Raw genomic sequence first — 15,511 nt, 5'->3', positions numbered from 1 at the left:
AACTTGTGTATATCTTAATAGTGAGTAAATGTAGTTATATTCACCAAGCTGAGCCCACGTGATTTGCTTGTACAAAAACAAACACAGCTCCTAAAGCTCTGAATGATATGATGAGGAGATAACTATGGATGTACATTTAGAAGTTAACAGCACAAGCAAACAGCAATGAAAGTCAATGTAAGTGTTGCAAGCAAATTGCATCAGATTAAGAGCTACAGCCGTTGGTGCTTGTCCAACTATGCATGAGAAGAGCAGCGGATGAAATGCTCCATTATCTTGCTGTCAACACTAGCAAAATCACCTGTTTGGGATGATACTATGTCCTCTATTCCTGCCTGGTTTAATATTCCCACTTGGTGTTGACTTGCTGGATGATCTTGGGCCAGTCTCTCTGAATCAGCCTAACCTACCTCACAGGACTGAGGTGGCAATAAAATGGGTTTGGGGAGAATCCTGTAAGCCACTTCTTGGGGACAGGGGATGGTGAGATAAAAATATCACATGCACCTGAACATTTAACTGTTACCCAGATAAGTCTTTTTATGCTTAAGGAATGTACCCAGAACATCTGTTTCCATGAGCTTTCTCATGCAGCCAGGGATGCATGTAGAAAAGCTTGCTTCTGTGTGTCTAGGCCCTGCCTGGATCATACATTAGCCTATCTTAAGCATACCATGAAGTAAGGCCATTGGAATCAATAGTACTTAAATCCAAGTAAACATGTTTTAGATAGGCCGATAAGTCTGCATAATGAAAAGTTTGATACATCGCCTTAAGAGATCTTTGCACTTTTACAAATTGGTGAGGGGCTGGAATCACCTCTGTAGCTAAAGATAACCATTTCTATCGAACACATAACTTAAAATGAAATTAATGAATTTGCCTGTACTTTCCAAATATCAAGGGGGGATTTACACTTTTGCCACTTTTGGTGTGTTGTGACTGCTATAGACAGACAATGAAAAATAACCCTTATGCACACTGTTATATTTCCAAAAATATATTTACAGTCTATTACAAAGATTACAAATGGAAGTGTCTATGTAATGAGATTATGTTAATTCAAAGATTGGTTGTTTTGTTTCTCTCATTTTTTTTACAGATTTCTTTAACAAAGGGGAAATAAGAAAAAAAAATAGTATAATCAAAGTGATTTTTTTTCTAACCAAACAAATAAATAAAATGACAAATATAACACTGTACAGTGAACTAAAAGTGGAAGATTAGGGCGGGGGGAGGGGTAAATGATCTATTTAAGTTTTCTGTAGCTATCTTTGGTCCTAAATGTGGGAAAACACATTATGTAGCACTGAAAAACATTTTCCTTTTTTTGTGATGCTCTGTAAGTAAAATAGAAAAATATAGTGCATTTTCAATGTATTCAGAGCTCACCACACAGAAATGTGTGTACAAAACAAGACAGTATAAATAAAATGTACAAGTTTTACAAAGGAACATTTACAGGGTTATACTTTTTTGTGTGGATGCCCACATTATCAAACAAGACTTAATTTATGACTGATCCCTGGGATCTTTCTCTATGAAAACCAACGGGAGCAGCCCAGTTCTCTTTGGAAGTACAGCTATTCACTGCTGGGGTAGCTCGTGATTTTCATGATTTTTTTTGACAGCATTTTATCACCTGTTTTGTATATATTCCTGCAACGCACTGTTATTGCTTATGGTAGTTCTACATTTCATTCAACTCAAGTACGCATATATTAAATTAAAACTGGTTTTTTTTTCCTAAAAAAAGAGAGTTCTCTCATTCAACAGCTACTTTTCAGTCAGAAGTCTCAAATGACTGTTTTTGTGTATGTATAGAGCAGCTTGTAAAAAAAGCAAAAAACTTGAAAATTTTCGAACTGCCACTTGCCTTACACTCAGCGGTTCTAATAGAAAATCCAAAGGCACCATCTGATAGGAACATCTCCTGTGAAAGCCTCACAGCTGCTGTTCACCTCTCATTCACTTGTATTAGGGCTTACACTGGAAGAGTGCAATCCAGAGAAAGTTAGCTGCACTCGGGCCCCATTGAAATTGCTGGGACTCCATACAGAATGTGGTAACATGTTTTTGAGACTTAGTCCCAACTGAAACCAGTAAAAATTAGTCTCAATTAAATGCTGAGTTCAGTGGGATGTAGGTATGCCTTCTGTTCTCTGGATTGCACCCCCAGATGTTTATTTTTGCAGGAGGGACTACATTCAACTTAATCTCATATTAACCATATGCCAGTTATTTTTCCTAGACCTTCTAATGTGGAATCTTGAAAAATTAAAGAAACAACAGCAATAGACACCAATGTGCTCTGATTAAAAGGCTAGGCAACACTACAGTACTGTACCTGTTTTGTTTTTGTTTTGACACACCTACTACAATCAATTATTCAGCAAAAGAGGTCTTAACAAGTTTAAAGTTGCAGATGTACAGCTTATATTTAACCCAGGCAACTTCCTAAAGTCATCTTTCAAGCCTTTTCTTTTAAAGTGCCTGGGCATTTTAAGGGAACATTATTGCTAGGTTCTCCGTTTTATTCATTTCCTGTTTAAAGAGACCATGTGATTTATCATACAAAATTATTTTCAAAAATATCAGAACTCTTGGCAATGTCTTTTTTTTCCCTTCCTGATTTCCTGCCAATTAGCAAACCACATAAATGTGGTGCGGAATTAACAGACCGAAGTAAACTTCATAAAGCAAACCCTACCCCGCAACTCCATTTCACCCAACCCAGCGGTCAGATCCACATTTCTCAGTTACACCTCTTGAGTCTGTAGAAATTCATACAATCTTTCAAAAGTCCCCAGTGTAATAATGCGTCATATGCTTAGCACTAAGAAGGTCCAAAGATATAAATGTTACATTAAAAGAAGGTCTACATGACAAATCAACACAACTGATTCCTTTTTTTTCTCTTTTTTTGGGGAAAAAAGTTTGAAATGAAAGGTTTAAGGAAAATATTTTGTTGACTTTAGCAATAATATGATTTTTTATCTGACAAATATACTCTTTCTTTTTCAAAATCCCTTATGTACAATTTAAAAAGTCCATTAGATAAAAAGGAGGTTAGAGAGTTCAAGGTGTTCGTAGGTGTTTCAGGTAGTACTTTGTTTATTGTCACTGCTTTCGTTGCTGCCATCAGTGGATCCATATTCCCTTTTTAAGTAAGTTTCTGGTGGCACTTAGGAGTTCAAGTCTGTAGGTGCTTCTTGTGGGCCTTCTGTGGTCTGCAGGAAGGACCCAGAAAATCATGTGTCTTCTAGCAGCACTTCATGTAGATCGAAGGCCGGCACTGTTCTCTCAAGTCTGTCACCTCCCTCGTAAGGGAGAAGCGTTTATCACACTTGGATGCCAGTGCCATGCAAATGTAACATTTGTGCTCTCATAGTCTGAATGCTGCTCATGATTTTCTTTTGATGGCCAACCAACGTGATGCCTAAGCTCATAATATCGCTGGTGGAAAGGGAAGAGAAAGGTTCAAGGTTAGGCATTTGACTGTCAGTGTATGAGGACAAAAAAGAAACATTAGCACAATTCACAGAACTGAATGATATTTTGTACATTCGGGATCTCAGTATACTTAGGCCTGATTTTCTGGTGGTTGTTTTATGGTTTATATTGGGTTATTTTATTAATTTATATACCACTTAATCATAGAGTATCTAAGCACTGAGCAATCTCCAATTCTAATAAAATATATATAAAATCGATATAAAATTGTTTGGGATGATGGAAGTTGTAGTCCAGCAAAATCTGGAGGACCTCAGTTGGTAGAGCAAGAGACTCTTAATCTCAGAGTTGTTGGCTCGATCCCCACGTTGGGCAAAGAGATTCTGCACTGCAGGGATTGAACTAGATGACCTTTGTGGTCCCCTCCAACGCGTTTTCCTGCCTTATACACTTTACAATTCTGTGATTCTTATTATTCAGAGTCAGCAAGAGAAACCTATGAGCACAACAACTCTTTAAATTTTGCAAATTCCCCTCCTCTTTATTACAAGGGTTGATTAGGAGTCACAGCTCACTACAATTATCAGAATTTCTGGATTGCCCTAGATCAGGAGTAAACATGATGGGCTGCAGCTGTTGCTGGACTCCAACTCCCATCAGCCCCAGCCAGCATGGCCAATGGTCAGGAGTGATGGGAGCTGGTATACAACAATTGGAGCACATCATGTTGGTTACCCTGGCCCTACACTGTCTAGGTAATTGTCAAAGCAGTTCTAGGATTCAGACCACCTTAAAATCTGGTTACTGCTCTGTGACTAAAGAGTGAGTGGTGGACATGTCTGGAGATCCCAATGTTTTTATGCAGGTTGGCTCTGCTACAATATGTTTTTATGGTTCTTACTGACTCTTCTTTTGTGCACCTGCCTTTCCTTTATTTTTAAACAACGTGTTTAAGTAATTAGAGCAATTTGTGTGAATTGATAGTGGTGGTAGGGAAAGGACCTCTAGGAGAAAAAATGCCTCTACTCCTCATTCCAGACTTGGTGAGGAAATGATGATAGCTTGGGCCATGGTGAAAGCTATTGTGGTAATACCTATTTAAAACATCAGCCATCATAATCACATGAAAATCAAATCACTTACTCAATAGTCATCCTGGCTACTGTCTCAAGGTTATTGTAACCTGCAGCTGAAAAGTTATCCTTATATCTTTCCATCTTGATGGCTTGCAACCACTCTCCTACAGAACAAAATGTAGTGAAATCAGGTGTATTCTGATCCAGAAGAGGACTGATTGGCCTAGATTGGAAGGGAAACAGAAAGTTATTATATTTTAAGAGAAATTACAACAGTAGAGAGCATTTATATTGCCTGATAGGAGTAGGAACAAATCATATCCAATTGGGTTAAAAGCACAGCAAGCACATAAGGCTTTGTCCACATTGTTCAGTTCCAACAACAATCCCCCTTTTTCACTAGTAACTTACTAGGGTTACTGTCATACCTTGGTTGTAGAATGTAATCCGTTCCAGAAGACCGTTCAACTTCCAAAACATTCGACAACCAAGGCATGGCTTCCGATTGGTTGCAAGAGCTTCTTGCACTCAAGCGGAAGCTGCATTGGATGTTTGGGTTTTCGGCATTTGGGAGCCAAAACGTATGATAACAGAGGCGTTTGGGAACTAAGGTTTGAGTGTATTATTGTTTCTTATTTGAATTAGTGTGCTATGTCTTATACACACAATGGAAATTTGACTCTAGAGGAAAGCCTCACTCCAAACATTTTGTGATCAAATGAAGATTGGTCAAAGGGAAGAAAAGACATAGAGAAATGTGGCAACTATGATCTGACTTCTGGCACTGGGTCTAGCTAAATAGCTTCTCTGAAGGCTGGCTTTGTTTCTTGTTGAGGTTCTTTAGAATGCGATGTCTTGGAAAAGAGATGCCAAGAAGCAGGTTTTCTTTTATCCCTGTGATATCAACTCATTTTGGCTGTACAACCTGTGCTGATTCTGATAGCCTTTTGCATGACCCAAATTTTTTATGGGTAAAATCGTAGTCCCTGTGTAGCTTGTGCCCACCTGACACCCAGAAAACCTTCCTTCTAGAATGCACACTTATGTGGGAGTAAGCCTCACTGACCACAGAGAGACTTCCTTCCAAATACAGAAACGTGCAATACAATTTTAAATAATTATAAAAATCAAATGAATCAGAGATTAATTATTATAAATAAAAAGAGATCTGAAGATAAATAGGTCTGATATATGCAAACCAAAGAACAGCTCCATTTACTTCAGTAGAAATATGCTGGAATTTTGAAGATTATACATTGTGGTTTTAAGTGGGTATTTCTGGATTTGACAAAAATTAACATGGAGTAAAATATAGCCAATACAGCATCTAGTGCTTGTGTGTAGTGTATGTACATACACACCCACACACAATATTTTAGAAATATTGTTAAGTATTTTTTAATTTTTTGTTGAATTTCTGGCCTTGGATCATTTGGTGAAGAATGGGCTCTAAATACAGTAAATGAATAAACACATTTCATATGGCTGAGTCTAGGCCTTTGTAGCTGCTGCATATTTCTACCAACAGAGCAACAATAAAACAGTAAAGAGCAGCAGTTAAAACTTCATGTTTTTGTAAATTATTTTACAGCAATTTTGTTGGAAGCTGCTTTGTGCTAAACAAACTGTAGCAAATCAGGGAAATTCAAATCATACAGTGGCCTTTCTGCTTCTTTCAAAACATGGAAGCTGTTCAGGTTACTCCATTCAGTTCCTGCTAGTTTTATGACAAGCAACACACAACACAGTCTAGAGTATCTGCTGGTTTATCTTTGTAAATGCAGCCTGAACAGGGGATGTTTCTGTACACCCTGCAGCGGATAACAGCAGCTGAACTGAATGAAGAAATACAGCCTAAAAATCTGGCCTACGACTTAGAAACAGCACCAGTAACTTACCTGCTACAGGTTCCCAGAGGGGTTTTCAAGCTGTTTGGGTTCCGAATCATCTTGTCCAGAATGCCCACTATTTGCTCAAACTTTGGCCTTTCCGCACGCTCTTTCTGCCAGCAATCTAGCATCAGCTGGTGAAGGCCTGCTGGGCAGTCCATGGGTGCTGGCAAGCGATAGCCTTCTTCAATTGCTTTTATAACCTAAAAGACAAAACAACGTTGTTTTGAATTTTTCACGGCCCATGAAGAATCAAGCAGGCAAATTAAGCAATCAAAGCTTTATGAAATGTATCTTTCAAACAGAGCCTGTTGTTTTGACACATGCATTCATGTTGCTGTATAATAAACTTGTTTTTATTTTCCATGCTTATTAAACAGATTATTCTGTGGTGTATGCTGAGAACCTGGTTGCATTACCTAGTCAAATCAGCAGCAGGAAACAGCAATTAAATTCACCAAGGGTGCAGCTGATAAATTGATACATGGAGATGCTCTTTGAAGGCAACAGCATTTGCCCAAAACCTCCCCCCCCCTTCATTTCCCCTCCAGGAATACACACAGCATTTAAATGAACAGAGGTTTAGGCATCGGTGCATGCTATGCAAGAAAAGTATCTGGAAATCACTGTACATAAAAGGTACTTTCTAAAAAAGCACTTTCCCTTAATATTCACCCTTACAGTGGGCACAACTGGATCTGAATGCAATGTGACATGTATGAGCATAGCTTGGCTGGGTAATATCTTAATGAATCAGGAGAAGGAAAGTCCATTATTAATAAGAAAATGTGGCATGTTGTGATATGGTGCAGGGCAGTTAAAGTCTGTAGGAAGAGTTACACCCACTGCTTGATTTTCTAGCAAAACTCATTTGAGGTTTAAGTAAAAGAGGGAGGGGGAAATAATTATAGGAAACTGCTAAATGCCCCTAGGACAGGATAAGAAACCATGATGGGAAGCAATGAGCTGATTAAAAAAAAAAGTTATATAAAGCGTTAAAATATTGTTTCAGGGTGGGGTGGGTATTTCAAATATCGAAGGCATAACTGTGTTACAATTGCTAAGGAAGAGTGCTTCTTCCTCAGGAGTAAGTAGCACAGGACTCTTTCCTTTGCAGCAGTCTACAGAGAAAGCCAACCTTGGGGCTTTCTTCTGGGGTTAACCCTAGGATACAAAGCTGTCATGATAAATAAAAGCTGGTGAGAATTCAAAGCTTTTGTTCAATATATATTATATATGCATGTTGGAATGTGAATTAAAGGAAGATTTTAAAGAATGAAAAGTAGACTCCAAGAATTTTCAAAATCTCCCAGTGCACTGCAGAAAAGTATAACAATGTGTAATGCCATATACACAGGCATCAATGACATATATATGAACAGAGGAAGCCAAAATCCCATTGGATGCAGGCTGCAAATATTGTAAACATTTGAAAACACGGGGTGATTGTCACTTAGCGCTCCTATCACCAAAGGAAGCATCCACTCTCATAATTTTGTGTGTGTGATTCTCCCTCTGCTGCAGACACCAGCACCTCCCCACCTACGAAAATTTTTTTTTTATGGATTGTGGGGTCCTCTAGAAGAGATTTTTTTGGAAGCTGTGGTAGCTGCCAGGGAGAGAAGGAAATAGTCAATATCACCTTCCCTCTTCTGAGTGGAAACCTACAGCTGAATCCAGAGCTCTCGTACACTTGCAAAGTTGGAGGGTACTCCACATTCAAACTGAAAGGTCACAAACCACTTTTGTGGTTGCAGCTTTACTTCAAATAATATCCATAATGCTAAGGTTAATGTTATCTAACGTGTTCATTCTCAGGCCACAGGCATTTCAATGGCTGTAATTTTGTGTTTTCTTATTCTATAACTCTATTACGCATGGTAATGGGTGAGTGTGGATAAAACACACAGAGATTCCTGGAGCTCTAGTGTTTAGCTTGGGTTAAACATCAAATTTTTCAAATCTGAAATTTTTCAAATCTGAAATTTGGAGAGTTCAGAACTGTGTAAGGTATACATGTGGAAAGCCAGTCTCTCTCTGTGAGTGTGTGTGTGTAATTATACAAATTGATGATGCAGTAATTATGCTCTTCGAACTAAAAATGTGTTTATGATGAAAATTCAACTCAGACACTTATTAATGAAATGTGAGTACTCCGCAGAATTTCCAAAGGAATTAGAGATGAGAGATATACAAATACGACACGCCTTGTCGATCTCTCACAGTAATTGGAACACAATTATTTGACTGATTGCCGTCAATTGATCTAGAAATCCAAGACATGACCATGGCAGAACATATCACCTAGACAGCAAAAGCGAAGCAATGAAAGAAGAAAGTGCAACAAAATATGCATTAGCAGGCATGATGGCAAATATATTTTCTTGATTGTAGAATATTCCATGGTGTTGAGAAATGACTAACAGCAAAGGTTAATGGTTCACCTTTTTTAAAAAGATAAAAGAAAAAGCTTATACTTCTTTTACACATGAACGCTGAACAAATAAAACCAGAAATTCAAATAGTTTTTGTTTAAGACCATTCTGAATGAGAGAAATAAGGTAAGTGATTCTAAGATTTAAAGTCAAAGCATAATGATGGGGACCGACAAGATGCACTAAAACCACCACAACAACAAATGGTATGAGGTCAATTTTTCACATTATTTGGCTTAGTTCCAGCACATACGCTATTTTAAGTAGTGAATATATATTTAAATGAATTTATAGCCATGTAAACTGGATAAGAACACTAGCTATTTCAGTAGGAAAATAGGTACCAACCCATCTTTGTCTTGCCATACGAAACCAGATTAAATAAATTAGTCCCTCTCATCTGACTTACTCCACTTTACATACTGTACTGGTGAATACAAATGACACAAAATGCAGTTAACATGATTGTGTGAAACCTGATTGTAAAAGTGTAGCTTTAGTCTAAATTAATGAGAATACTACATACTTTATTTAGGTACCACTTGCCTCGCCTGCTCTGGAGTGTAGGACGTGAACCAATGGCGTAAAGTTACAAGGAAGGAGATTCTGACTAAACATCAGGAAGAACTTTCTCATGGTAAGATCTGCTTGACAGTGGAACGCTTGGACGGTGGTAGACGCTCCTTCCTTGGGGGTTTTTAAACAGAGGTTGGATAGCCATCTGTCATGGATGCTTTAGCTGAGAGTCCTGCATTGCAGGGGGTTGGACTGGCTGAGTCTTGGGGTTCACAATTCCATTGTTCTATGTCACAACTATCCCTTGTGCTTGTTTATCATTTCTTTTCTGATTTGCTTAGTTTGTAGAGCAGTAGTTCAACACATCCTCATCCCATCCCATCCTACCAGGCTTAAAATATTTAAGTTGCATTCTTGAATGCACTTGCCTGGAAGTAAGCCCTATTGAAGTGAATGGGACTTACTTCCGAATAGACATGTGCAAGATTGCACTGAAAACTTCATTTCAGCTGAGCAGGAAATAAATTAAATGCTAACTAGAATATAACTGGTATGTTGTTCTCACTGTCAGACAATTTGCTCTGTTTACCTATTTTCAAATTGAGCCCATACATTAAGCCCAATGCAAAATTTCAGCAAGAAGTATGAAAATACAGATTTTGTCTGTTGCTTTCCCTTCTCCTAACAGTTCTTTCCTTATGTCTTTTTTGAAAGATAGGTAAGCTTTGCCTTTGAGGCATCTTAGATTCCTGTCAGACACCTTTTATGTTTGAATCTAGTACAGAAGGAAGGTGTCAAAAGGAATGAAACTCGACTGGGTGTCGAGGGAATGTAAATATTTCTCTCTCCCTGCCCCAAGGACTTGTTTGCCCATATTTTGACAGTCCATGAAATCTCTGACACTGAGACCTGTCAAATATTAACAACTTTGCTCTCTGCCAAACTGACTCATCATTTAGATTTTATATGGTAGATTAGAAAAAAAACGCACCAAAAAAAGTACTCTCTGATGTCAATCATTTTTTAAAAAACAACAGGGAAATAACATGATTTCTCTCGTCATTTATTTACACACACACACACACACACACACACACACACACACTTATTTATAAATGAAAATTCACTTGGTATCTGCAGTTTGATTCCCATATTTTATATAACGGCAATAAAGTTGAAACCAGAGTAGCTAATAGTACCATACTAAGGGAAAGAGCACACATTGCATCAAATATTGGCCTCCCTGTATTGAGAAATTCTCCCTAGTCCTTTGTTTTTCACAGCAGTAGGCCATGTGGTAGGGCTGCACTGCTCATTTGACTTCTGTTCAGCTGAGTCACTGCAGCATACTGGCATGGAGAGCAGTGGCAAGGTTGGCATGGTGGAAATGCCCTGGGAGGAGCACCATATTGGCATCACCAGCACATCTGTACTGTGCCAACCCTACCTTGGCACAAGCATTCTACTTGTCCCCCTCTCCTTCCCCTCCCTGTTGTTTCAGGGGGCGGGGCAGTGTCTCTTTACCCTGCAGAGCAGATTTAGAGATTTAGCATGATGCTAAAGCAGCCCTAACTTCACCTCCATCTCTTTGGACATGGAGATGCCAGCACTGGTGCAGACAAACTTCACAGAGCCAGCCCACACAGAGGAATATGCCCATTCATCTGTCCAGTCTTGGGCAGATGTATACGAACAGCTGTACTTGCCATGTTCTCTTCAAAGGGAAGGTGCAGGAGGTGTCTTCCTTGTTGAATCAATGTCAAAGCTTGTGGTCAGCCGTGCATTTAACCTCTCGTGTATTTGAGGATTTCAGCAAGAGTTCCATCTTGTCTCTCATACCTTTTAACATTTATATGAAGGCACTGGAAGAAGTCATCCAGGGAATAAGGAGAAGCTCTTTAGATGTTGGACCAGTACTGGGGGTGTTGAGCTGTATAAGGGCTTATAAACTGAGACTGAATTCCTACTAGCTGGAGGCAGGAATAGTGGGCAGCACCAGCGTCTAGGAGCCAGGGAGATGGTCTGTTCTGAATGGAGTTGCATTCCTGCCAAAAGAACAGCTTGGGGATGCTCCTGGAGGTAGCATTGTCACTAGAAGCTCAGATTACAATTGTAAGTAAGTTTGTAACTTAGGCCAAACTGTACCGTCTATTTATCTGAAGAAATATTTTGTGTCCAAATAAAGAACTAATTTAGATATAGCTCTGTTCCACAGCCATGGACCTTTGTGCTTAAAATTAAAGCTTTGGTAAAGCCAAGTCCCCTCCCCACTTGCTTGTGAAAATGGCTACCCTGTTCAAGGAATAATCCTCTTCAAAAGGGTTAGTCACAGGGAACTTCCAGACACAAGAATCTGCTCTAAAATACTCTTGTAAGGGCTAGATTGGATGCCATGTAAACAAGCCCTCAATCTGCACCTGTGTAAACAAGCCTGAGGCCAAGATCAAGGGTGTGGAGATGACTACATGTTTTCACTTTTTCCTGTTTTGTAAGGGAAAAAAGTGACAGCCTAAGTCCTACCTAGAATGAGGATGCATATAGTGTTATGAAAAGGGTTTGTTTTCTTATTGTAGGATTATATTATTTTCAATGAAGACAACATGGAATAAAGGTTCAGTTGTAAAATGTTGAGAAGAAATCAGCTATTATGGATGAATAGTTATTCATTACTCCCTTTCTCTAAGTTTTAGAAGAGGATGATTAATAGGCTAGTGTTTGGGGGGTTTTGTAATGGTGTTGTTGAAACGTACAGAATTTGTGGGCTTTAACAAACCCCCCAAAACTGTCTAGGATCCAAAGTGCCCTTGCATGTCCTTGCCAACTTGCTTTCAGAGGTCTCCAAACACCAAGAGTGACTTCTTAAGATGTCTAAAGGCAACAATAGGGACGCGGGTGGCACTGTGGGTAAAACCTCAGCGCCTAGGACTTGCCGATCGCATGGTCAGCGGTTCGAATCTCCGTGGTGGGGTGCGCTCCCATCATTCGGTCCCAGCGCCTGCCAACCTAGCAGTTCAAAAGCACCCCCGGGTGTAAGTAGATAAATAGGGACCGCTTACCAGCGGGAAGGTAAACGGTGTCTCATGTGCTGCGCTGGCTCGCCAGATGCAGCTTGTCACGCTGGCCACGTGACCCAGAAGTGTCTGCGGACAGCGCTGGCTCCCGGCCTCTAGAGTGAGATGAGCGCACAACCCTAGAATCTGGCAAGACTGGCCCATACGGGCAGGGGTACCTTTACCTTTTAAAGGCAACAATGGCTGGAAAAGCCTGAACATCATAACTGACCCTTATCCCAGCTTTTGGCTCAGTCCTCTACACACTTACCTGTGAACTCAATGGGTCTTACTTCTGAGTAGACATGTGCAGGATTGTGCTATTTGCCTACTAGGTTATGCTTTATGTAGTCTCTTTCTGTGTATGCTGCTTGCTATGCCCTATTAATGAACTATAAAATAATGAAACAGCTAGCACCAGTATTTATGATAAAGCAATAGAGATGTAGCTAAAAAGATAATTAAAACAATATGTGGAATTCAGCATCACATTAATGCAATTGTTTTGTCAGCGCAAGCATTTCTATTTGCCGGATGGAACAATCACCCCTTCCTCACACACACTCCGGAGTGGATTTGGAGGAGGAAGTGGTCAAACTCCAGTGTACTAGTGGGAGCCCTTGAGCTGGCTTCCCATTAGCTGGCTAGTGCTAATAAATTTATACCTTTCCAAAATAAGTTTCTATTTCCCTTTTATAATATTATTATTAGTTGTTCTTCAAGTCTTTGGGTGTGTTGCTAGAGAGAAAACCCTGATCCATATATCATTTGCAAATTCTATTATCCAGCGCTGTGCATTAGAAGAAACAGAACATGCATTTTTGGAACTTACATCTTGATTTGACATATCCCAGTATGGCCTCTCTCCGTAAGACATGACTTCCCACATTACTATTCCATAACTCCATACGTCACTTGCTGATGTAAACTTGCGATACTGTATGGCCTCGGGAGCTGTCCATCTTACTGGTATTTTCCCACCCTATGGAAAAAGAAAGTTTCTGAAACAAACTTACAGTAACACCATCCATACATGAAAGCATTAGATGACAGGCAGCTTGTTAGATCTTCTTGCAATCATAAAAGAAAATTAAAACCAAGGAAGTAAATCATACCTGTGCTTCTTTAACTCTTACATCATCTCACAGATTATAGCCATTCCTCCCTCCTACAGAGTCAACCTATACGATATACAGAGCAGCTACTACTAGGCTGCACCACTTCAGATCATTGCAAGGATGACATGGTTAAATATAATGAGATATAAATGTTTATTATACATGGAAAACTAGAATATCAGGAAGAAACTTTTTCTTATTCTTGACATCTTCCCGATACACTAGTTTGTAATGTACTGAGAACCTCCACAATTAAATATGCACTTTATCCTTCCTAACATGTTGGTTTTCCATCATTCAGGGAGCTCAAGAGAATATAAAAACATCCATTAGAGGACTGGGCTGGAAGAGCGGTGTGCAGATGCCAGACTCCAGCATTTGGCAGAGGACAGCAGCAATCATTGTACCTGTGGGCCAATGACATTAATATGCACCTTCCTTGAGCACTGGTGAAAGCTCCACAGGTACTGTATTTTAGGGTAGGGGAACCTTTGGCACTGCAGATGTTCTTCAGCTCCAGCTGCCATCAGCACCAGCCAGAATGGTCAGTGATGATGGAAATTATTGTGGAGGACACCTGACTTACCCACACCTGTTGTATTGTAATGAGCTTGCTAATGAGCATGAATTTTCCCTCCCCCCTTTTTTACTGGCACCTTTACTCTGAGACTCTGAGTCAGTTTAGGATTATTAACAGGAATTATTTCAAGCCTGTTGTCCCAAATTGCATAGTTAGAGCTGCTGTTAGCATGTGCTCAGGGGCGTAGGAAGGTGGACGGCCGGGTGTCATCCCTACAGGCCATAGGGTGTGTGTGTGTGACAAATTCCCTCCTGGGCAGATTGCTGCACCACCCCCCTGGATGCCAATTGCCCCCAATGGGTGCTGATCACTCCCCCTGGGCGGCTCCCCCTGCTCCCCGGGTGCCTGAGAGAGCCAGTGTGGTGTAGTGGTTAAGAGCGGTAGACTCCTAATCTGGGGAACCGGGTTCGCGTCTCGGCTCCTCCACATGCAGCTGCTGGGTGACCTTGGGCCAGTCACACCTCTTTGAAGTCTCTCAGCCCCACTCACCTCACAGAGTGTTTGTTGTGGGGGAGGAAGGGAAAGGAGAATGTTAGCTGCTTTGAGACTCCTTAAAGGGAGTGAAAGGCGGGATATCAAATCCAAACTACTACTACTACTACTACTCCTCCTCCTCCTCTTCTTCTTCTTCTTCTTCTTCTTCTTCTTCTTCTTCTTCTTCTTCTTCTTCTTCTTCTTCTAGGTCCATTGTTGCATGTGCTGACATGTTTACTTGATTAGTTAAACCCATTGGTGAGGAGCCTCTGGCCCATATGGCCTGTAGGGCCTTTCCATCCAACTCACAGCCTCCTCTCTTCACCCTGCCCCATAGCATTTAGGCTTTTAAAAAGCTTGCATTTCTTCCGGGAAGGGAGGGGTCGTTAGGTGCTAGGAGTAACCCTCCCTCTGTGCTGCAATACTTGCAGCAATTATACTTAAAAACAAAATGCTTTCACTGGTACCAATGCAAGCTTTTAAAAGCAGAAATATTATGCAGCATGGAATCATTTTTTTGGGGGGGGATAGGTTTGCATCTGTGGAGGGAAGCCTAACTCTCACCTCCCCATGAGCTGCAACCCACGTGAAAGTCACCCCAAAGCGGCATGTAGACTTTCATTTGTGCCAATAGGAGCATGTTTTAAACTCTTAAGTGCTGCATGGGGGAGGGGCAGGGGGAAACAGAAGCAGGACAGAAGAGACGGTTTAGTGGATGGGTGGGGGATGTGAATGCTTTGGCCTTGTCCACTGTTTTTACTGACAGCTGGCCACTGAAATTTTTTTTCATGAGGGAATGTAGCCCTAAGGCTTGGGCTGAAAAACTTTCCCATCCCCAACATTAACAGTTTACTGAGTCTTGGTGAGACTCTGCCCTTGTTCCTAACAGGTACATTTTGGTCTGTCGTGGTAATCAGCAT

At 40.3% G+C, this 15,511-nt stretch overlaps 1 protein-coding gene across 4 annotated transcripts in view; it reads right to left on the bottom strand.

The window, feature by feature from the left end:
• Window positions 1–1,360: 1,360 nt before the first annotated feature.
• Window positions 1,361–15,511, bottom strand: part of EPHA7 (EPH receptor A7) — a 166,237-nt gene continuing 152,086 nt past the window's right edge. For all 4 annotated transcript variants that reach the window (XM_081906994.1, XM_081906993.1, XM_081906996.1 and 1 more), the window contains exons 14-17: window positions 13,252–13,401; window positions 6,428–6,621; window positions 4,597–4,752; window positions 1,361–3,456 (exon numbers count right to left, since the gene is read on the bottom strand). In XM_081906994.1, the coding sequence (XP_081763120.1) occupies window positions 3,342–3,456; window positions 4,597–4,752; window positions 6,428–6,621; window positions 13,252–13,401 (615 nt within the window). In that variant the 3' untranslated portion in view covers window positions 1,361–3,341. The remainder of the gene's footprint in view (window positions 3,457–4,596; window positions 4,753–6,427; window positions 6,622–13,251; window positions 13,402–15,511) is intronic.

Source organism: Podarcis melisellensis (assembly GCF_964234715.1).
Source record: "Podarcis melisellensis genome assembly, chromosome: 3".
NCBI classification, from domain to species: Eukaryota; Metazoa; Chordata; class Lepidosauria; order Squamata; family Lacertidae; genus Podarcis; species Podarcis melisellensis.
Note: the sequence above shows the minus strand (reverse complement) of the source record. Positions and strands in the feature narration are given on the sequence as shown.